Source organism: Triplophysa rosa, linkage group LG21, assembly GCF_024868665.1.
Source record: "Triplophysa rosa linkage group LG21, Trosa_1v2, whole genome shotgun sequence".
Lineage (NCBI taxonomy): Eukaryota > Metazoa > Chordata > Actinopteri > Cypriniformes > Nemacheilidae > Triplophysa > Triplophysa rosa.
In genome coordinates, this window is record NC_079910.1 from 5,615,379 (window position 1) to 5,639,988 (window position 24,610).

Here is a 24,610-nt window from a genome sequence, read left to right on the forward strand (position 1 = left end):
GCAGAACGGAATGTTGAAATGCATCATCATGATTTTAAACGCTTTTACAAGAGCTCATATTTTCTCAGTTATTTGATTGATGGCTGATGGTCTATAAGCTGATCCAGCCGTTTCTTCCTCACATGGGATGACACGTGTCCAAATACGTCTCCAACTGATTCGCTGAACTTGTACTGGGAGTGTATGTGAGTAATAATTGCCAGTGAATAGCATAAATCTTGTTTGAATGAAACAGCACAAATCCCTGGTTAGGCTGCATTGGCATAAGCCGCTTGCTCTGGGCTTAGCCTCTTTGATTTGTCCTGAGCCCATCAGAAATGGAGAGAACCTCAGATAAACGCAGCCCCTGAGCTGAACAAATAAACACTTTACATTCAGGAGTTGTCGTTCGATTCGGTTGCTATCGAAGGCCGATTCCTGCCCGCTCGTCCTTCCTTCGCAGATCTTGAATAGGAAAACACATTTATTACACAGTTTCTTATGTTATGGATAACCACGCTTAATTTTTCCGATTGTATTTCAGTCCAAATTTGTTTTAAGAATTCTTAGATATTTATTATTTGAAAAAGACAAAAGTTTAACCTCAAGCTCTTGTAAATGTATGCTTAAAGGAGTGACTGAATGTCAGGACAAAAGTTAAAACACGTCACCTTATTTTCAGGCTTTCTTTCCACAATGACCGCTTTTGTTTCTTGGTGCCTGAAGCATCTGTCTCTAAGCAAGTGTGTGTTTTGTGCTGTTGTGTCCCATTCGACTGTGGTGGTTTCTACTTTTTTCTCGCTGTCTCTTTGTGCAACTGTCCTCTTGATTTTTTTCTCTTTTCAGCTGTTCTCCTGCGTACATTCAAATATTAGCATACATTGACACCAGAGGCCTTGACTTCACAATTAATGCTTTTTTAATGGTTCCTCCAGCCATCACATTATACAGCTCGGCTTCTCAACGTAAGCTGCGAGGGGCACTGTATGGACGCCAGCCAGACCCCATGCCAAGAGGTCCGGCGTTCTGAGAAGCATCGTTAAGTCACGGAAAGTTTATTTGTTTGAACTCAGTGGGAGCCAAATTCAGAAAGAATAGCGGAGTCAGGATCGGGTGTCATTGTGGGTTAGAGTTACTGTAAAGGTGACGGGGGAGCAGAGGGGCTTGACAAACTGTTGTTGAGTGAAAGCCCACACTGGACCCCTCGAAACCCCCCGAACAGCTGAAGGGAACCCACTGGCCTTTAGATTAGCGACAGGAAAACAATGACTCCTGACAAGGCTGTTATGTGCAAATATGGTGAGGTTGTCAGTTTCTTTGTATGTTTTTGTTTAGTCTCTTAAGCTCAGTTCTGTGTACATAAGTTCCTAAGGACTTGTTTGGATTTACTTGTGGCATTTGTATTTCCCCGCCAAAGCCAAAGTGGTATTTGCTGAAGCCGGAGTTCTCTTGTAACAAAGACGTGAAATAATATCCCAGTTATGACTTGTATATGGGAATCTGAACGTTTTAGATGTGTTAGATGATCCTCATCTTCTGCTATTGTTCGACAGTTCTGATGTATTCTTATTCTGTTATATGCTCTAAACTACAAATCCAATACAAATGAATGTATTTTGCAAAAATGAAAGAAGATACTTCGGTGTTGTAATTTAGATACACATTCACATTCTAGTCTTCAATGGAACGGAGCCAAAAAGCCTTTTACTCATTACACAGGTTTGTCGATATTAAGAAACCTAGTCTAATGTTATTTTTGGTCTGGTTTTCTGCAAGGATCGTGTTGAAATGTAGCCTTGCGTTCCGGTTACATGCAGGCTCGGGGTTTTGCGAATCCCTTGACAGGCTAAAACTGAAACTGCTGAGTTTTCGTTCCCAAAATGGCCTCCGGCACTGTCCTCATAACCCGGCTAGCCAAGAGGACTTGACATTTGCCTCTTCATTAATGGGCTAATTAGCCTGATTTAGACTCATATAAGTGTGAACCCATCCGTTCTTCTGTGCATAAGGGAATTTGGTTTTGTGCAGAGGGCAGTTTTATCCATTGTGCTTTTTTTTGTCTAGAACCCCCAAACGTACAGGTAGGAAGGTCAAACAATAGAATTGTGCTTTAGAAATGGCTTTTGTAAGTTTGGAGTTGTTGAGTAAGTATTTTTGAGGCACACTTATTTCACTGTGCCATTATAGTTCAATGTGCCTTATGCGTCCCACCTGACAGAGTTCTTAGCTCTGTGTTCAGTGTCTATAGACATCCCCTATTATTTTTTTCTCCGTGTTTTTTAATTACTATATTTTGACACTATGCTACAGCTTTGCACTTGTGTTTTTTCTTGTCTTGGTTATGATGTGATTAAAAGACTGTTGATTTGTGGAAGGAGAGCGAGTGGACGAGCGCAAGAGAGAGAGGCCTCTTCAGACACCTGACATTTCGCCGCTCTTCATTAAAAAGGAGTGAGTGTTCATAGCAAACAGTTGAGGTTTAATCAGGCCATCAGTTCAGGTTATGAGCATTGCAGTGTTTTCGAGATGCATCACATTCTCAATGCAAATCTCTTTAAGTCCCCTCTTGACTGACACGTGCGCAGCCCCAGAAAAATGAAGAGACCATTCTAAATTTTCATTTATTCTGGATTTCTAGATGTATTGTGACTATTCCAGTCCAGTGTCTGTTGAATTTCAACAAAATCAAACCTCAGGAGTGACAAAGTCTTCCAACAACAATGTGAAAGATTGACAGCATGACAAGACACATAAGAAAAGTGTGATAAAAATCCGGGTTATCACATAAACAACTTTTCATGAAAACATATACCAATATTATTGTTGTATTGCTTAAAAGTGAATATGAACTTGTTTTCTTTGCAGTATTTGAGGTTTGGAAAAATACAGAGCATCTTTTCTGTTATTTTGACCTGTTTCTCCAGTTATCATTTGTTTGCAAATAAATGCAAATAGAAACAATATTTGTATTTGAAATTTGGCAGAAATGTTAGTGGTTCACAGAATGAAACAAAAATGTTTTTTTACCTGAACACATACCTATAAATAGTAAAATACAAATAAATATATCAGAAAAACTGATTTTGCAATGGTCTTTTGTTTTTTTTCCCCCACGGCTGTATACCATATGTACAGTACCCTAGTCTTGTGTCTTACTTGTGTTTTGATTGATTAAACCTTAAAACAACTTGCCAAGTTTCCACAAGAACCAATTTTCCCTGCACAGAGAGTAGGGAAAACCCAGAGAAGCCAATGAGATGCAGTCATTGTCTAGGCTGGTAACAGGGCATGTTTGGGCCGCCATATTCCTGCTGTGTGATTTAGGCAACTTATCCCATCTTATGCCCCAAACTTAAAATCCACTGTCTGGTTTCGGGCCCTCTGGGTCAGGTTCTTCTTCCACTCCCAGCTCGACTGTAAGCCCTCAGACTGACTCATTATTGTTTCCATGGGTACCGACCCGGAGACTATTCTGCGGGCTTTAGCTGTTTGTTGACTGTACAGAGTACAGGTGGATCTCAGACAGGACTTTGTGCATGCACGAAACTGTGACTCCTGAAGACGCGCATAATCATGGGAGTTTTCTTGAACAAGTAGCAGACAGAGCTGCTGGTTCCCACAGGAAAGAGATTACTTAGGAATCGGCCAAGTAAACATCTGTGATGATCATACCGGTTTTGGTGTTGAAACATCTAACCCGCCCTGACTACTGAAGCATCAAGTGGACTTACTTTAGCTGAGAAATCGTGTAAGGCTTTAATCTCTCAAAATGTATTTTTATGTCCTGTCTGTTAGGAGTGCAGAGCTCATAACTCTATGAAACAGACTGCATGACTGTAAGGAAGGTTTTAATGTAGATTAAAAATGCATGATGTACATTTTTGCGTTTAGCAGACGCTTTTATCCAAATCGACTTAAAATGCATTCAAGGCATACGTTTTATCAAAATGTGTTTCCTGCAAACCCCTGACTGAATGCTGCCATGATGCAATGATCTACCAATTGAGCCTCAGGAACACAAATACATATACTTTTATAAACATTAAAAAACGAAATAAACAAATGAAACAATGACAGAAGAGGCCCAAATGTGAAAATCTTGGAAATGAAGGCCAAAAGTTGTCAAAGGTTGTTGGCTCTTACTGTAACTACCATGTTTTTTAGCACTAAAACAGAACGCTTACTCAGCTCTTAGACAGGATTGTTCTAGCAGCTGTAATTATGTGGTAACGTTGTTTTTCATAAACCATCTCTCTTTGTTGCCATTCTCTCCCCGTTGCTTTCTCCTCCATCTGAAAGAGGAAGTTCTCTCATGACTGAAGTATGTAAGGTCTGGCCGGCAGCAAACTCCTCCAGAGAACGTTCACTCCCTCCCTCATATTCAGTATCAGCTTCAGAGCCGAACTGCTGTTGAGATTGTGCAGCTGTCTGCAGATGGACCACTGAAATTTGATTTTTTTTCAGGTTGTGCACAACATAAATGATTATTTTGTATAAACAAAAAAAAAACAGTTTGAGAGAAAAGTTTGATTGGCAAAAAGACTCCAAATGAATTTCAGCTGGTTTACTGTATGAGAATAAACTATTTATGAGGTTTTCTATCAGCTGTAAATGGAGTCAAGGTTGTGTTAATGTTTTTGCTTTGTGTTCATGAGTGAAGCAGCGAGGGTGTTTGAATAGTCTTTCCTCTGGTAATGACAGCTTTTGCTGTCCACGCCATGCGTAAATTTTTGTGGGAAATCAATTGTGGATCTCTTGCTTTTTTACCGTTTTAATTGAACTGTATAGAGGCCGCACTCTGGTAGTGTACTGTATGTGGTTTAGATTGTATTCCCTTATGGTCAAGGTATTTTTGCAGTTCTGTGTTTGCAAGTGTTTCCCGCAGAAATATTTAGTAATATTTTAAAATGAGGTCTCATTGCTTTGAGTTTGGAGTCTGAGTTGAAAAAAATGTGCTCTATTTGGTTTTGGAATGTTTTATATAATGATTTTTATAAAGTTTAGTAATGCTTTTTTATTTCTTTTAGTTTGTTTAGTATGATGTAACATGAAGATATTTAAAGACCTTTTAAAAACATTTTACTGGACTTGACTGTGGGTACTGTCTAAGGTTTTACACCGTGTCTACACCGGATGTGGCGCGACAAGAGACAATAGAACGCATTAGAATCCATTATAATTTTAAATTTTGTCCACACCGGACGTGGCGCGTCCGGAAGACAAGGTGTTAGTCTAAGTCTAAGTTTTTAGTAGTTTACTAAAACTAAAACTATTAAGACGATTCTGAAATCAAATTAAAAAATGTCTAAATATAGTTTACAAAACTTAAACTAAATGAAAATTAGAAATGTTGCCTTAGCAATAAACTGAAATAAGTTTTGCACTATTTACAGCAATGTAACAAATAAACAAGTTCATGATAAAACGACAAAAGCACACAACAATATTGCTAAAATTAAACAAAAATGAACTATATTTACAATATAACTGAAAACAAAAACTATTTTACTGTTAAAAAAGTTCAACCTAAAAACTGTAGTTCAAGTTGCCTTTTAAGTGAAATTAAATTGGCTTTACAAGTTATTTAAAAAATCTAGACGTATTTCACGTATTATAAAATTACGTTATATGAAATATAACTCGATTTATTTATTAATATAATTTATTTTCAAATGACTTGTAAAGCCAATTTGATTTAGCTTAACAATTTAAGGATGCTTTTTACATTGTAAGATGCTGTCCAAAAAATGCATTCACTGTATTTATTACAGGCTTAAAACCTACTGTGGTTGTTGACAGAGAAAAAAAGAGAAATTGTGTAATATATCTGTCTTATCACCCTGAGCTATTTACCGTAACACCCGTCATAGGTGCTGAGTCTCATACCAGTGCATGTAAAGCTGTTTTGTTAGAACAAGAACATCAGGGCAACCACTGCTTGGATGGATGATTCGATGCACTGATCTTGTCACTGAAACGTCTCTACCAGATACATTTGCATAAATACTTAAGACAAACAATATGTGAGATATAATCAATGTGCCCCTAAACAGCTATAGCTATACATGAAATGCATAATTTGACAAGAAGCTGATATTGATAACCAGATGATTTTTTGTTTATGGTAGTGAGTGAATGTGGATCTCGGTTATTTCCACATAGATCTCTATTTAAGTATTCTTGTGTCATATGTTAGTTTTGTGTGTATTTGTGGGCAGATTAGATTGAACAGTCAGACGGTCTGGTCTGAGTAATCACTGAGCAGTCAGGCGAATCGAAAACGTTTTCTGTGTGCGTGTGACTGACCGATCTCTCTTTGTGTTGCTTTCACCTCATTTCTGTCAAAATGAACAAAGCAGGAATCGAGGTGGTGGGCCATCCTCGCACATGTTTTTTTCATGATAATGTATTTGCATTTCCATACAAACCTGTGTGTGTCTACTTTATGTCTGCTTGTTGGGAAGAGACTTTGGCATTAATGATATTGATTCCAGCACTGGAGTCAAAGGTCAATGAGTCAGTGTGAGTTAGAGGACGGATGATTGATCAGTTCAAATGATAATCGATTGATATGAATGCCTCGCGCTCATCTCTCATGCACACACGGATAGATGGATAGGATACATACAGAGACAGACTCAGCAGTCACGGGCAATAACTCACTTGGCTGACTGTGAGCCAGCTGGACCCCAAACTGCCTACCCCCTTCTCCACATAAAGAGGGGCACAGCAGAATGCCATCCACCCCTTTACCCCTCCTTTCAGGCATGTATCAGCTGCACCCGTTCCCCAGGCATCCCCGTGCCTCCGGGTCTGTCGGTGTATGCACAGTTATCTCCCCCCTTTACTTGCCGCCTCTTTGTCCATTCATTGGGGATTAGTGTGATTGAATTATGCTACAGCCCAGTCATTCTCCCTAGATCACAGTTTTAGCCTCTCCCGGCGTCTCAGTAGGGGGATACGCATGACAGGGTGTCTGTCCGGGGTCAGGCCCCCTGACGCAGGGCTGAGGGTGAGAGGAAGTGCAGACCTGTGAAGCGTGACTTCCTCAACGTAGGATGAGTGCCATTGAGCGCCAAAATGTGACAAGCTGTTCGTTTGATGGATGTGAAGAATGGTTTGTTTCCATCTTTAACGTTTAACGTCTCGTGACCAGGTCCATGTGGAATCTGCCCACAATGAAAAGCTCAGGAATAACAGGTGTTTTAATTCTGATGAACCTGGGAAGGTTCTAAGGTTTTTTCTAATTTAAAATGTTATATATTTATAAAAATATAATAAAAAATATGTTTATATCTTATTTCTGTTTTATAATATAATATACTGTATAATATAATATATTTTTTTAATGTTATATCATTAATATATCTTTAATTTTCTATTTTGTGCCTAGTAAACATTGTCTGCCTGCTTCGAGTTAATTCACAAAATATTTTTTATTTATATTTATTTTTTGTATTTCTAATTTTAAATATGGTTTTATATTTATTTATACAAATATAATTTAAAAAAAATTATTTCTATTTTTATAATATATTTACTTTTATTTATATTATATTTAATTTATATAATTATATTATATAATAATATATATTTAATATTATTTTCTAATTTTTAGCCATTGACAAATTTATACTGACCTGTTTATATTGAATAAATGATTTTTATGCCGGCTTTCAGGCTGTCTGAGCTCAAATACTTTTTTACCATCAATTTTGCACATTTTTTTCTCAAAATCAATGCACTAAATGTGAATTAAGTCTGCAGATTTCATCTGGACCTTCTCATGGCTCAGACCAAGACCAAGAGTCAAAGAGGGAGGAGAACGAAAGCAGGATAGACAGAGAAGTGGACAGAGGTTGGAGACAAAGCTAGCAGCCTTGCAGACGCCGGGAGAGATGTCTGTCGTTCCAGACAGCTGCTTGCGTGCATGAGCATCTGACCCTCTCTCCCTGTTCTGTGTGTATCTCAGCACTCTACATGCAGGGCCTCTAATTTCAGATCTTCATGAATAGCAGACGATGTCAACAAGAACGAAGCCTTGTCCCTTCTTAAGCATTGTTGCGTGTTTGCCACTCAGACTTAAACTGCGAGGCGGTTAAGTACAGGCTTGCTTAGCAGACCTCTGGAATTTATAAGTTCTCTGTAAGTATAGGACGCTCAGAGCATGTATATCTGAAGCTCCACAGTGTTTTTTAATATAGTATAATCAAAACAATACACTGAGATGGCCCGGAAATTCTTCCCAACCTTCTTTCGAACAGCCGATAGTTCAGACACAAGACTAAGGTCATCCGACACACATTGTTTCTTTGTAGCTTTTGTTGATCTTCACGCCTTCTTCGGAACCCTCGGCTCCTCAGAGCACTGTCAACACTTCCTGTTTGAGAGCCCTCGGGAGTCGTGTCCACGCACATGCATATTTTCTCTTTCTGACTCTCACAAACACAAACTCATTTACCTCATCAAAGCATAGTTTCTCACATCCCCCCTAAGACAGAGCCGTCCCTGTTTTTAATGCCTCTTACATATGGAGCCCATTATTGTGGATGTAGTTGTACACATTGAAGTCATAAATGAGGGAGAATAGAGAAAGGTGAGCTGTTTTGTCATTACAGCATATGTCCTTTTAAACATATAATTTGGTTTTCTTTTATAGATCACATATGCTGATGTTTAGCGGAATATGCATGATCTCATGTACTATATTCCAAGTCTTCTGAAAACATACAATTGATTTATGTGAGGTATATAGACCAAATTTGGGTTGTTTGGAGCTGAATATCAATATTGTAGATACGGGGATAAAGATCATTTAGACAAAAAGTCTAGGTGTTTGATCTTTCTTTGTATGTTGTTATAATCATAGATATACAGTATATATATATAACTAGATGGCACATTTAAGCGCCCCAGGCACGTAGATGTGTCCGCCATCTTGGAACGGTCCACTGACGTCACTCACAGTTTGCAAGAATGGCCTAACACTGCGCAGCCATGGCTTTGAAAGCGACGACCTACCAATATGGCAGACGACTTACATATAGCGGCTCATAGAAACAGATGCTAATGCAGCATCTAGCTATATATATCTATGGTTATATTATTACCACCAAATATACTGTAGGAGCGCAAGGAAGACACAGAGAGAGAGAAACTGACCAGCAGGAAACCGGAGTGTTTCTGGCCAGAATCTGGACAAGCACAGTGCCGACTGAAAGGAGTCTATGGTGAGCAGATAAAAGAGGAAAGAAATTTAATGCGTTCTTTCTTTTTTGGCTCTAGGAGTGGAAACAAAACTCTACCTGTTCCTGAAGGAAAGAGAAATGACAAAGCTCTTTGATGTCACAGTAGTTTCTCCTGAACAGCAGTAGGATTAAACAGAGGTGAAATGGAGATGTTGGTTTGAACTCCTCAGCTCTCTAAACGTTTGTCCTGAGAAAAAGATTTTTTGTTATTGCTCTCATTTTCCATTCATTTCCAGGATTTGGGTGAGTGTCCAGAGCAGTAAAATCTCTAAGTGACATTTCCTCTTGGTCTGTCTGATAGAGACAGAGACAGATAGATGGATAGAGAGAGAGAAAGTGTGTCTATATCCTTTTCCAGGCAACCTTATTTTTATTGATTGCTTTTTTCATTCATTCAGAACATGTTTTTTGGAAACGTAGAAGCGGTCTGGCCGATGACAGAACACCCAAACAACCACCAAACACAAAACATTTGGTTTCCATCTCTGCATAACGAACGTGCACCTTGGGAAAACAATAGAGCGTGTTAAATCAACAGCAACTGCGTTTGATTTGCTAGTCACTCAGTCGTGGACAAAGCGTTTCGACTTCCAACCCTCGATCCTGTTGCCAGAACCAGACATTACCTCACAAAGGCAATTTATAGCGAGGAAATGCTTTATAGCACAGGTAATGCTGTGCAACATCACTGCGCAGAGACGGGCACTGATGCAGACATCCGACAACCTCCCAGTGCCAGTCGGAACAAATCAACCCATCTCCTGCTTAAGACCTGTTCTTCAACTCGCTCTCCGAGTAATAAGCCATAATTGGAGGCTGTGACAAATACTACATGTCCTATTTAAAGCAGAAATGGTCAAATTTGTGCACGCCGTGGGCTGGAATGTTAATTTTGTGTATATTAACAGCTGTACCTGAATGGACTGTCAGCAGTTGAAATAATTTGATTCATGTCTGACCCATATTTGACAGCAAGCTGTCATTCTTTTCTATAATGAGGATCTCCGAGCGGACCCCTGGGGCCTTAGGGATGGACAGTTGGGGGTTTGGGGCAGTCACACACACACAGACACATGCACGCACGCTCGCCCGAGGCTCTTCTTCCTCAATTGCCTTTCCTAGATGAACTTTTCTGGCTTCCTCCTCGGCTTGTTTCCGCCTCTGTCGGTTGTAGACTTTGCACACACACACAGTGTGGTTGGGCGCTGACCGGCAATAATGACATTAATGGTTTTGGCCTACATACAGTGTCTTGCAGGCTTGTGCGTGTGTGGACGATGCAAAGCCAGAGGAGAAAATGAAAGGTTTGGCTTGATTTACATACGTAATCACTGATGCAATATAATATTGGGTAGGAACTCAAAAGATGTATGAACAACGCAATTGAATTAAAGGGATAGTTCACCCCAAAATGAAAATTTGGTCATCGTTTATTCACCCTCACGTCATTCAAAACCTGTATATGAGATTTACTTCTGTGGAACACGAAGATATTTTGAGAAATGTCTCGGTGGTTTTGTGTCCATACAATGGAAGTCAATCTGGAGCAATGTTGTTACTTATGTTCTTTAAAATATTTGTTGTGTTCTGCAGGAGAAAAAAAATCATACAGGTTTGGAATGACATGAGGCATTTTTCTGTTTGCCACATTAATTACATACATACAGAGGGGCCATTCACATCGAGTATATTTCTGACCTTAAAATGCTAACAATCATCGCTCAGGCGTTTCCTTTCTTCCTCCCACCTCTAACCCTTCCTTTAGCTCTACAAAAACAATCTTAAAGAGCTGTTGAGAGAAACCGTAATAAGTCTAAATATATATCCGCTTTACCTTGCTTCTAAGGGAGAGTCATTTGTGGGCAGGCAAACCACCAAATCCCCCTCCGGTCCTCACCTCTGCTCCTATAATATACGGTATAGCCGAGGCAATAACACACGTCGGGTTTCCACCTCCCTATGGGTCTGTCAGTGTGATTTGCTGCAACTGGGGAGTGCTTCGAGCCAGCATGGCGTATGGTCGCTCACGACTACCCCCCCGCCCCCCATATACTGTATGTGCGTCTTCCTGTATACGAGGGCACGGCTGCGTGTCATTAAGGAGGTGACAGAGGCGTGCAGTGACGAGAGTGAGGCGAGAAGAACCTCGAGTGAATTTATGGTTGCAGTCATCCATGAGAGATATAGAGAGAGTTGAGGTGAGAGCTGCTGATGTGCCCCCTCCTTCTTTTTTTCCCATAATGCATAGAGGTTGATTTAGTGGTGATCTTGTCTTTGTAACAAGACCTCCAGGTTTTGTTCAGTTATTGATCTACTAGAGAGGTAGTATGTGTGCGTTTTCATGTTTTTCATTTGGTGGGGCTGCGTTTGCCTTCGCTCCCAGAATTGAAATGTTTCTGTGGATTTATTTACAGAATGTATGTATATATACTATATCTAGAAAAAATAAAACATTATTGGCTTTCTAACGAAAAAACACATGCATCCACCTTTGCTTTTCTCTCTGCTAAAAGTGTGCCAGGCATACAGTATGTGCTCGTGAACATATGTCGTGGAAAGCTGTCATACGTGCTCAGTTAGAGCGCTTCTCCTGAGACTACCTTAAATCATTCACAGCTCATGCCGTACATCTCGAAAATGCCAACAGGTGTTTTTGTGTATCATTTGTGTATCTATTGCGCAAATTCTTCGAGTGGGTCAATGTTGGGGCTGACCTCTCTAATACCCCCTGCCTCCTGGAGGACACGTTGTCATGGTTACCGGGATGGTGGCGGACGGTCCTGGCATTGGGATTGTGGCAGCCTCGGAAACAAGCAAGCTCGCCGGGTCACATGACCCCCATCTATAGAAGGTCACGTGACCCTTATCACTTACGGCACCCAGGAGGGCTATCGAACGAATGGTCAGTACTGTTTGGACAGTAGCAGGCAGATATCGGCTTTGAATGAAAACAGCGATGAGTTTCAGGCGCAAGGGTCGAGATAAGGTACGGGCGGGTCTCTGGGGAAAGTCGAACAGGGCGGCTGATAAGAGGAACTATGTCACACACACACAAACAATCTCACACTTATATTTTAGCTATTAAACACTTCTCATTGTGTGCTGTGTGTCTCTCAGCATTTTGTAATTCAATTTTGTGTGTGTGATACATTTAGTGAAAATGAAATGTATAAAAATAATACATCAATGGAGAGAGCGGTGGGTATCGTGCTGTGTTGTGTAAGAGACTGACCTTATCAAAGAACAAAAGAGCACCAGGGCATTACTCCCAAGATAACAGGACAAAGCACAGACGAAGACAATGAAGTGCATTTGTGTCTAAACAATACGAAGAAGCATACTAATCCGTTTAAAGACCATTTCTAGATGTACATGAGTAAATAAGATCTAAATAAGACAACACAGTAAATAAGATATCTTGCTCTTCCGCCAGAAGCCCATCTCGGTCTCTCTCTTTTGTCCGGCTAATAGGCTTTAACAGTGTAAATATTGTTGAATGCTTTTTCTAATGTCTCTTTAATGAAGATGCCATGAAGTTGATAAAGCAACAATCTTCATCTATCAAGCTCAAACCAAGAGGTTTTAGTGAACAGTTAAAGAGCAGTGTGTGAAGAAAATCCCAGAAAAACTTCTAGTCAAGATGTAATTTTGTCCAATTTTGCAAAATATGCAGTAGTCGTGTATTGACTTGTCAAAAAACTAAATTTGACATGTCTTTCCAAAAAGGTTTAAAATGCACCGCCTATAAAATTGATGGAAATTACACGGTTTCAGACAGCCGTCCATATTTAAAGTGGAAGGAACACTGAGGTTTTATTCTGATTGTTTGATTTGAATGAAAGCCACATCCGTCTCAGCTGACGTGTTCGTTTTATTATTATTTTTATTTTTTAAAAATGAGCATGCACTTAGTTCGGTTTCACTGTACTCTTTGTTCTCTTTATGTCAAATTACAGCCTGCTAACTTGCAATACAATATGATTGTTCTCTAGGGGAGAAATTCAAACCGATCCTGCTGTTTTTCTTTTCACTCTGCAACTTTATATTTCATTCATTCCGTCATCCACTTGAAGCACTTAGGTGGAGAGAGAGAGAGAGAGAGAAACACACACATTATGCTCATGTGAGTTTTTTTGAAGACAAACGCTTTTGATGTTGCTTTGATAAAGTCTTTATAATCATGCATCTATTGATACTGAGTTCGCCGCAGCTGTCCTGAACCGCATAGCTGTGACTATCCATTGCATTTTTGCTTGGGGTTGTTTTGTTCCCTTTGATCAGTTCTTGTCCTCGTGTTGTGGTTCTCTCTTGCTCTTAAAGATATTTCATCTTGACACTTACCTCCGTTATTTTTTTGGGAGGTATCGGTGAAGTATGGTGAACAGTGGTGTTATGAACCTAGTTTTGTTTTATTTTTTGGTTAGTTGCCATCAGTGACAGTACAAGATATTCTGATGCTTTAAGTGAGATAAAAAACAATTTATAACAACTTTTTCACCTTATTTAATTCTTACCAAATTTAGACATGAATAAATATTTCTATCACAGCTTTTTCATTTTTTCCATTTTCTGCAATTTGTTAAAGGGATAGTTCACATACAAATGAAAGTTCTTTCAACATTTATTCACCCTCATGTCATTCCAAACCTGTGTGACTTTCTTTCTTGTGCAGAACACAAGATATTTTGAAGAAGGTTTGTAACCTAACCGAACAACACTGGACCCCATTGACTTCCATAGGATGGAAACAATACCTAAGACTTTTCTCAGAATATCTTCTTGTGTTTCATAGAAGCAAGAACGTCACACTCGAGGGTGAATGAATGTGATTAAATAATGCTACTTATTTTCGGTGGGTAAACCACCCTTTAAGAAAGATACTTTACAGTCATTATTGGTTTTTTTGGAGAGGCTCAAAGAATAACATAAAATGACCTTATGATGTTCCTAAACAGTGAAAAACTTTCCTGTATTTGTCCTTTGTTCTCAGGCATTTCGAGAAAGACGTATGTTCACAATCGATGTCGAGTCTTAAACAGCTTCTTGGTTTTTAATGGTGCATGCTAATTTGTCTTTGCCGGTCCAGGTTTATTTTAACATTCAGTTTTTAGGCCCCTTTGATACTCCTTTTATGGGTCATGCTAAATGAGTGGGGCTGTATAATTCCTGTTTACATTATTTTCTTCTCAGCGCAGAATTAATGGGACACCTGATCTCATAGTAAACACTGCCCGGTCCCCCGAGCAGAACACTTTATTCTTCTCTAAGCAAGAGGATATAGTAGGCCTACTTTAAAAGGAAGAACTCTGAGTTCTGCACAGGCCTGTAAATGTGGAAAAGTCATAGAGGGTGCAAAGAATCTTATAGGATTGAGCATGAAATCTCATGTCTAACTCCAAGCTAATTTTAGCCTTCAGCGAAGATATCTGAACTTTAAATTTGCCGTCCTTAACACAAATCCTGTCTAAAACGCTGCGAGAGAGGAAACCTCAGCGAGGAATATAAAAAGTCTTAATGTAGAACAGTTCAGGACAATTAGGTGCACAAAAACACCATGTAACCACTGGTTCGACATTAGCTTTACCTCAAACTCATTTTCAATAAGCTACTTGGACACAGTCCACCAGTTTGGCAGTGGTTGTGTCATTTTAAGACTTCCTTATATACAGTTTCTGGCTGGTTGTAGCTGTGCTTGTTGGCATGTTTAAATCATTAAGGATATTTTTGGCCATGTTTCACCACAATCCCTTCTATGTTTAGATCTGGGTTCTGTACCTGACAAGCGCATTCTTGTTTGTGTTATATCAAAGTTTGTCAGTGAACTTTGTTGGAAGTTTATTTGTGACATGATGTCCGGAGTTGGAGAAGTATTTACAACATTCCACACGAGGGAAAGCGTTTGTTGTGTGTAAATGCCAAGCGGTCTAATTAAAACTGCCCTGGATATGTGTATGGAACAGATACGGCCATGGGTCTCCACCACTGGGAGAATTTTCCTCGAGGTCCCGGGACCCTGTGGTGTTTGCCTCTTTTCTGTGTTTATGATGTATTTGGATTACGTGGCTTATTTTACTTGTTAAATGATGCTTAACAAGTTCCTTCTCAGAATATTTGTGTTTATTGATAGCCTTCAAAGATATGACCAATCCGTTTATTTTATGAGTTGTTGGATGGTTGTGGATGTGAACATTGAATCTGGCTTGTCACTGAGTGACATGTTTGCCACAAATATGTTAGCCGTTGATTGTTGTCATTGAGACAGAATATAAAGATTTAATAATAGAAAAAAATTTAGAATTCGGTTGCAATTGGCAAATGTGACCCTGGAAATCGTTTCAGAGTGTAGTCAGAATGGAAGAGTCCACTCTCTGTCTCTCCGCTTTGTTCTGGAGAGCTCAAGATCTGCTTTAGTGCTCAAGTGTGTCTGAATGGAAAGTGACACGGCGCTAGCAGACTGTTGCTGTAACACATGCGTTATGGAAGATAGTGTTGTACTACAGCAGCTAGAACAAAAGAGTCTGTTTTCCACTGATAGAAACCATCAGAGAGAGCGAGAGAGAGAGGGTTTGCTGACACCAGAATTCTTCAGGCTGACACAGGTGATGGATTAGATGTGTTATCCAGGCGGACTTGGGCTCAGAAAAATTCTCGAGAGAGGAGGAGGTGGAGGGGTGATCTGGGTGGTAAATAGAGAAAGAAATAAAGCTTCGACTTGAAAATCCCCAACCCACCTCAAATACTGGAAGAGAAATCAGCAGCAGTCATTTTAAGAGATGCTTGTGGTTATTGTTCTCTGACAGGGTGGTTCTAGGGTCAGAGGACTTTCGGGAACTTTATGAGGCCATTTTTTTATAGCGATTTAATACGCTTTATAATAAATGTCTGCAAGTTGTTATTTATGTGAAGTGAAATTTGTATGTCTGAAACTAAAACAAAAAAAATATGCAACGTAATGGTTCTGTTCAACACACGGGATGTTTTGAAGAATGTGGGAAACCAAAAAGTTCTGGGGCACCATTGACTACCTTAAATTTTGTTCTTTGTGTTTAGCACAACAATGAAACTTATACAGGTTCGGAACAACTTGAAGGTAAGCAAATGATGACAGAATTTTCATTTTTGGGTAACCTATTACTTTAAAGACTTTCTGAACAGTACTTTTAAATTTGGGCGAAACATTGGCCTCTGTCCTCTGGTGACTTTAAAACCTAGTAAGCATGTTATTACTATTACAAGGCATCAATAGGAGCAATTCATACCTTCCAGAATCTTCACTTCAAAGACATCCAAATGAATGTGGTACCAGGACCCAGGTTAGTCCCTAGGGGTTGAAACGTGGCTATTGGGTTTAAAGCTTTCATGGATGTTACCAGTGCAACAAATCTAAGAAAAGGGGTCAGGTTGGCCTTATTTTGACAGTTAACCCTTTCCTTTAGTGTGACCCTTTTCTTACTGGATAAGCAGTGACATTTGACCTGTGAGAGCAGTCGATTCTGAGAAATCCCCTTTGGTGTAATTCGATTTAGTGTGTGCAGGTGGCTGAGCAGTCTCTCTCTCTCTTTCCCTCTCCGTCTCATATCACACGGGTCTACACATTTAAAATGGATTACTGAAGATCAGAGATAGGCCACTGGACAGATTACTCTGTCAGTCTCAGTTCTGTCTCTGCCTCTCGTTCGCTCTCATGCGCACACGTATTTAAACAAGGACATCCATTGTGTACAAGTCCCGTGGTGACCTGAAAGTGATCTTCTTGTGGTTTGTGCTTTTCAAAGCCTTAAAATACATGTGGCGAATGCATTTAAGTTTTTTTATTGTGTTTTTCTGAGTGGTGTGGTTTAAAGCGCATTCCTAAAACTATAGAAGAGTGTAAATATTGTTGCTGAATGTCTTTAAACAGGTTAATGTTTCAGTTGGTAAGTGCTTTGTGTTGGAATTAAATGTCTCTCTTGCATTACATTTCGCCTGCCCTTTGTCAAATAAGCGAAAATATTGCATTAGATCAGGATAAAGATTGCATTTAAGATCGATGCGTTGACCTGTCAATGCTTATAATCATTATGTTATACCAAATATACCATTGCTATTATTAAAGTGTGAGAATAGAAGTAAAGCTGTATTGGTATGGAAAAGGGGTGTTAAAGCACAAACAGGATAATGACCTCTCAGGCCGCTATAGATCTTTGTACGGCTCCGACCGAAATTGATTCTGAGAGCATTTAGTGGGACCTGCCATAGATGACAGAGAGCTCCATTAAGATGCCAGTATGGGCTGAAGAAAGCAGGTTTAGTGACATCATAACTTCACAAATCTTTCCAGTAGGTATTGTACATAAAGACACACCTACAGATTTCGGTGTGCCTGTTGTTGTAGCATGTGCACATACTGTATATGTTCAAACTGTTTCTTTTGTATTCTGCACATTTCTGTTATAGGAATTCGTGAACATTAACAATGTATTCAAGCGAGCGAGTCTTTTTTGCTGAAGAGCATTTGAATGTGGGGCGCTTTTCCCATTACGCTTACATTTTCACATCAAATGTGTCCTGCTGGCATTAGCATGAAACTGGATGTGACCGGCAGTCTCGGAAGTCCCCTTACAAGTACACACAAATGTACATAAATAAAAAAACATGCAAATAGGGAGCCACTCGGATAAGGAGTCCAGCTGCCCATATGTGGGTCAAACCAGTGGAGAAATGAATACACATTAAAAAGAGCTTGAGCGATATATTAAATGAAATAACGAACCAATTTTTTTGGCATGCATCCTTGTGCAGCATTATTTTCCTGCAGCTTCCATGTGATAGGTCACATGACATTCACGGCTCAGGTGATTGGCTCTGTGTGCACAGATGGCATATTTAAGATCGCATTCTTCCAGGGGTTCCTCGATGATCGAGAATGCTATTTGATAATTCTCTCCAGGTTTTACAGACCCCCGTGGTGAGACATCAGTGGCAGGTACAGGTACGGGCTTTGGCATCCTTTCAAGGTGAAATACTTGGACATGTGCACATACAGACACACACAAGCACATATGGGTGGAAGTGTGCGCCTACATGGTGAGCGTGTGTGTATTTGTGCGTGGGAGAGTTTCTCGGCGCTCTTTGCATCTCCCAATGAGAAAGACAGCTGCACTTTCACTGGAGCCAAAGGGACGGCAGCCATCTATAATGTACAGGAGTGAGAGAGAGATGGAGAGAGCCAGTTCTGAAAAAGTAATGAGCAAATGTTGCGGAAGAATGAAGGGAGATGACAAGCATAAGTCTTGGAGAAAAATAGCGAGAGAACGAGACTCAATCCTGGGTGAACGGCAGATCATAGAAAGAGAGAGAAAGGAGTTTTTTCTCCCTGTGAAGAGACTTGAAACCCATTTTTGGATCTCTACTGACCAACTGGTTTTGCATTTATCTCACGTGCAATATTTACTGTAAATGTGTGGATATACAGTGCAAAAATGAATTTCTTACTAAGCCTTTTGTCTTGTTTTGTAGTACAAGGAAGGTAATCTAAGATGTTTAGTCTTGTTTTTGGGAACAAAAAGTCCTAAATCAAGATTTTCTGCAGAAGCAAAGTGATTTAAGATGTAGTCAGAATTAAACTCATGCAACTCTATGCAAGAATTTTTAGATATTTGTACTAGAATAAAACACAAAAATACGAACTATATAATTTGTTTTTGCAGTGGATGCATTTGTTTGTTTAACAACATGACATTTACCTTCACCCCATGTCTTATCACTTCTACAATTACATATTCTCCCTGCAGCCGTATCCTTGCCTGAACGCTTTTAAGTTCCCTGCAGGAGTCGTGAACACAACATTTACCTCCGCAACCAGAATGCCAGGCCTGCTTATTGCCTGCAAATGAAGTATGTTCTTCAAAGTGCCCTCTGCGGAGTAGTGGACACACTGCGCTCCGTGACATAACGTCCCTACGGTGCGCGCCGGGTCGAACCGGGGTCACGCTCGGCCGAGCGAGAGAAGACGGGCCGTGTTGACTGGCTGCCATGTTTTATGTATGAACACATTTACCGTTACGGCATGACTTCGGTGTGCTGTAAATGTCAGTTTAGTGGAACGGGAGTCTGCGGCTCACAGATGGTTTTAACATTTGCTGCAGTGGACTAATGGTCGAACAAGGCTTTAGTGAAACACGGACATGTAGCGTTCGAGGGTTTTTTTTGCATCTGGGCCTACTGCGTTGAGAGAGATTGCAGAGAATGTTAACATGGCGCACCAGCAGAGATGTGATAGTCTTCTGCTTCTCAGACGTGTCAAGAAAAGGTCCAATAATCTTACACGTCAAGAGTGTCAAAGTGATCTTAATCATTTCAAACTGCACTCAGATTTGCTGTGATACCAAAGCAAAAAATCAGGGATTTCAATATGAGCTCAGACATTTCTCATCAAAATTTTACAAGAGCCAATTAATGTTAGAAGATGCATGTAAGTTTGATGGTTAATGAAAGACTGGCTGAGAACTTTTGCTTTTGAACTCTTGCTTGGGTTTCGCTCCGTTCCCCCTCCCCATTGGAAATGTGTTTGGATCGTCCTCCTCATCTGCTCTATTGTGAAGTTCTAGTAGACAGACGCGTGACCTGACTCTGACCCTGGTCAGACATACACCCTCCATGCAGGACAGCCACAATGTGTCCAAGTCTTTTAATTGGTCGTTGGGGGCGGGTGGAAGTGTTGGGGCGGAGGCTGGGCAGAGACAGATGAAACATGTGCTGTCGTTTAGTATTTGATATTATTGACCTTTGTCATGATCAAAATAACACTGTTCTGTCACTGAAAGGCATGGTTTAAAGGTTCATTTCTTAAAGTAGAAATGAAACAATACAAATATATACTTGTATTTTTTAAATACATTTTTTGATCGCACCTTTTCCGAAATTATAGTTCTGCACACTCCAGGCATTTTCTCAAATAACTTAATATGTCCAACTGGGATGTTTTAACACTGCGTTGAATGAGTTCCCATGTACGCTTTTTGGCTGTATTTCCTTTACTATCTTGTCCAAAATACATTTCAAGCTTTTTTTTAAGAAATGTTATAATCTGAACTGCCGAACATCCTTTTATAATCTCAACCTTCCTCTTTCTGTTGCAGATCCGGGTTGATGGTCCTCCTCATGGTGGCGTCCAGTATGAAACTCTGCCGGTTATGAAAGACGGAAGCCCCGTCCTCAGAGACATGGCCTTCTCCCTGGACAACAGCTACATCTACGTCATGTCGGAGAGACAGGTCAGAACATATATACGCTCGCACGCGTGAATGTGCTCTCTTCTGCTTCATAACAGCCATGGAGAATGTGACAGCGGTCGCTAATGAAAGAGGAGAGGAGAGAAGTCGTGTCAGTGAAGGGGAGAGTGATGGAGAGACAGCTGAAGGAGTAGAGATGGAGAAAGGACAAGGTCACCCGCTTCCCTCTTGACAGCGTAATGATGAGAGAGAGAGAGAGAGAGAGAGAGAGAGAGAGAGAGAAGGAAAGAGAGACCGTCTCATATAATAGACTTACATACAACACCTGGTAGTGCTTTATGTCCTGTGGGATAGATATATCCATACTAGATGTTATATGCAGTCTTATCGCCCAAGCCTAATTCAGATTATATAATAGAGATAGGGGGCGTGACAAAACGAACAAATACTGTCTCAGTCTGAAGATAGATGGCTCGGCCGCTTCTCAACATCTCCAGGCTTTTTTTAACATCCATCGCCGAGCGCTGATATCCCCTCTGGGCTGGGACGTGGGCAGCAGGATGGGGTCGGGTGTGGCGAGAGGGAATGGGTCGGTAATGAGAGAGGTGGTTTAATGCACGAGAGACAGGTTCACATCATAGCAGCACACGCAATGCATGCTGGGTAAGCCACGGGTGAGAGAAAGAGCGCGAGACTTGTCGAGTCTGCACATTGTGACTATTCACACTCTCCTGAGGGATGGAGAAGTGCTCTCGGTATTTTATCAACTTTATGGTCGGCGTCTCATGCATCACCCAGATCTGGTGACAAAGAATTAACAAGACAGATATAGACTCGATAAAGTCTCCACTTTCTATTTCTTTCTCGTTGTTATACAGTTTTAAATTTAAGGGTTCTTTATGGTGCGATAAATACAAGTTATGCTCCGTTGATAGTATCGGTGACAGTACTGTATATTTGTTTTCCTCATAACTTTGTGTTTGAAAAGCAAACACGAAGTGTATTCACAGTCATGCGGTTAAACTGGGAAACCGCAAGGTAAATATTGTTCCTGCATAGGGTTTCTGAGTTGTCTGCTTCTTAAGAGTTTTTGGCTTATTAAAAAACATTTTTCATTTCCTCCTCCCATGGCATTTCTTTCTTGCGCAGAACACAAAATTAGATATTTAGAAGAACGTTAGTGAACAACTTTGGACCCCATTGACTTGTATTATATAGACAAAAAAGCTATTGAGACATTTCTCAAAGTATCTTCTTTTGTGTTCTTTTGTGAATGATATGAGGGTGAATAAATGGTGACAGAATTTTTATTTGGGGGGTGAACTTTCCCTTTAATAGAGGAAAAGTGAAGCTGGAACCTTTGAAGTTCTCCATTCTTCTAAAGTTTCTGAGAAGATTCTTTTATTATGGCGTCATACTGTATCAGCATTTCAAATGTTCTCTTATTGTCAAACCTTTTTCAAAACCTTTATTTTTGTACATCATGCATTCCCATACAGGTACACATCTTCCCAGTTCAGAATAGTCTGTGGGGAGCAATTTATCCGAATCCTCTAACGATCACCCACCTCGCACAGCAATTCAGACCCATTCTGTCATAAAACATCCATCAGCGTCTTCCAGCTTTACCTCAACCTCTTTTGTCCTGTTTCAAGTGTTTCATGTGATTAATTCAATATCGCAGATTACTAAGCGGCTGTGTCGAGAGGCATAGCTCGCATCAGGTTCGATTGCTCTCTGTTGTATTTCTCTTCGCTGCGCCTGCCGCCTCTGACTCATTCCTCTGAGTGGCCTTAAAATTCAGGATGCAGGTGCGAAGTGCGCTCGTTGGGCTGAGAGGAGCTGAAAATGCTGATGAACGCCACACGGACTCTGTCACCCCGGTCTGAGAAGTCAGCGCAGTCACGTTTCACACTTCGCAGAGTGACAGGGTTAGCATTCACCTTTACGGTATCAGGAAACATAGCCGGAGTGGAGTCACATATGAGGTGTAATTTAACAAAAATGGAGCTGGAATGGCTGAACTGGGGTAGTTATTGCAGCTCTCTTTTGCAGATTGTGAAGTGTACCGCCTGCATGCCGGTTGGATAAGAGGAGCTAATATGGCACCATCAGATATGCGTTTGATTAAAATAGTGTTATATGGTTCTGGTAGCCTACTGTAGGTACAGTACTGATGAATGCATATAGATCCTCTTCATATTTTGGATACAGAGACACAGAGTACAAATTGACATACATGCACACATGCATCAGACGCCCTGAGCAAAGATGGATTTGCAGTTTTCAAGCATGCTCATCCTAGCGTGTAACCACACACACACACACACACACACACACACTTAACTAGCACATTTCCCCTTCAGCATCAATAATTATTTTCTATGAGGCCATATATTGAAAATATAAAAAAAATTTCAAACAGACTTCATCACACTCAAATACTGAATTATAGGCAAATACTCAGAATAGTTCCGACTCTGAGCATATAGTGTATGTGTGAATGCATTACTGCATTTTCTTTTCATAAAATTTTAAATAGGCATAGATGTTACAGATTTGTTTCAGCGAAACATACATTTTTATAAGAGTACTGCTCTTTTTTGTGAGGCTTAGGCAAACCTATTATATTACCTAGAACAAGAGTCATGACTCATGTGTGAAGATTCTTCAGTAATTTCTGAAATGGCAGATTTAGTCATTTTTGGATGTATTGTTTCTTTAATGATCCACAGTTATTGGTTGTATAGATCTAGATAATACATAGCTACATCATCCAACCACTGTCATGTTGTGTCAGGTCTATTTACCGAATGTGGATGAAAGAAAGAGTGTCCAGAGCAGAGGAGCGTGGACAGTCTTAGATCAGGAAGCGGTTGAGACGGTGTCCCTTCTGTGGTAATTCATAGCGTTGTGATAAAGTGCTTTGGCTGTTTGGCTGGGGATGAGAGCCAGAGGCTAACAGCTACGAAAGGTCAGAGCTGTTTCAGCTGATAACAGCTTCACAGAGAGAGGGAGAGAGAGGGTGTGGACGGTGGGGCGAGAGAAACAAAGGGAGTCTCAAAAACAGACACGAAGGCCTCACAGTGCCAGATACATTTGCAAGTGCGTGTCAAAGACTATTTCAAGAATGCCTCACACCCTTTTGAGTTTCAGATTTAAGCCTTCCTGCAAACGTCTGTAGCAGACTTCTATAGCTAGAATAGTGAGTAAATGTATTTTACTCTGCAACTTGACTGGCTGTTGTTTGGAATATAATTTTAGCATGTTGCTAAGCTGATGAGAAAAGGGCTTTAAAACACATATTAAAAATGCATTGTTATTTAAAAGATCTATTTTTTAAAAGTAATAATTTGTCCCGAATTCGAAATGCTCTTATAAATGGCTTCATTTCATTGCAGTTGTATATGACTTTCTCTCATAAGCTGAACTCAAAATGTTTTTTATATTAACAATGTCCATCAATTTATATCAATCAGTGTATAGGTCCCAAAATGCATGTACATCCATAATAAAAGTAATTCATACAACAACACTGGGTTAAATAAATGCTTTCTAAAGCAACCCAATGGGTGTGTGAGCGATGGCTTTTATTATTTTAACCAAAACAAGTGCTAAAGTCATTAACTTCATTTTTCACACACCTTTCATTTTGTTTCAGATGAGTTATGCGCTTACACACAAGTGTGATTTTGGGACTTATGTATGTATATAAAGTAACAGATATCCTCATTAAAAAAATGAAGGAATGAAAGGAAGTCATACAGTATCTGGGATTGCCTGAGATCACATTTTTTATTTTTGGGTGAACTATTTCTTTTATGTTGTCCACCTGAATTAAATTGACGTACTGTGCATTTGTACTAAAACTTCATATTTATATTAATATATATTTATACTAGAATTGATTGAACTTTACATATACATTTTTCATTTAGATGGACAGACAGTGTTGGTCAGTTTAAGCTGATCTTCATTCTGGACAGCACTGATGACTCAAGTCTGTCTAGAAAATAAAAGTTCACATTGGATGTTTTACTCATTTTCACCACTGTGGATTAAACAAATATATAGGTTTTTTGCAGTATGAATGCAGGGGGAGTTGCGTTGCTGCCATGTGCAATTGCAGAGCATGTGACCACCTTCAACCGATTCTACTGCTCTCGTCTT

General features: G+C 40.0%; 1 protein-coding gene across 1 annotated transcript in view; it reads left to right on the forward strand.

Moving 5' to 3' along the window:
- plxna2 (plexin A2) overlaps positions 1-24,610 on the forward strand; it is a 182,525-nt gene that overhangs the window by 54,370 nt on the left and 103,545 nt on the right. The window contains exon 4 of the mRNA XM_057363340.1: positions 20,348-20,482. Within this exon, the coding sequence (XP_057219323.1) occupies positions 20,348-20,482 (135 nt within the window). The remainder of the gene's footprint in view (positions 1-20,347; positions 20,483-24,610) is intronic.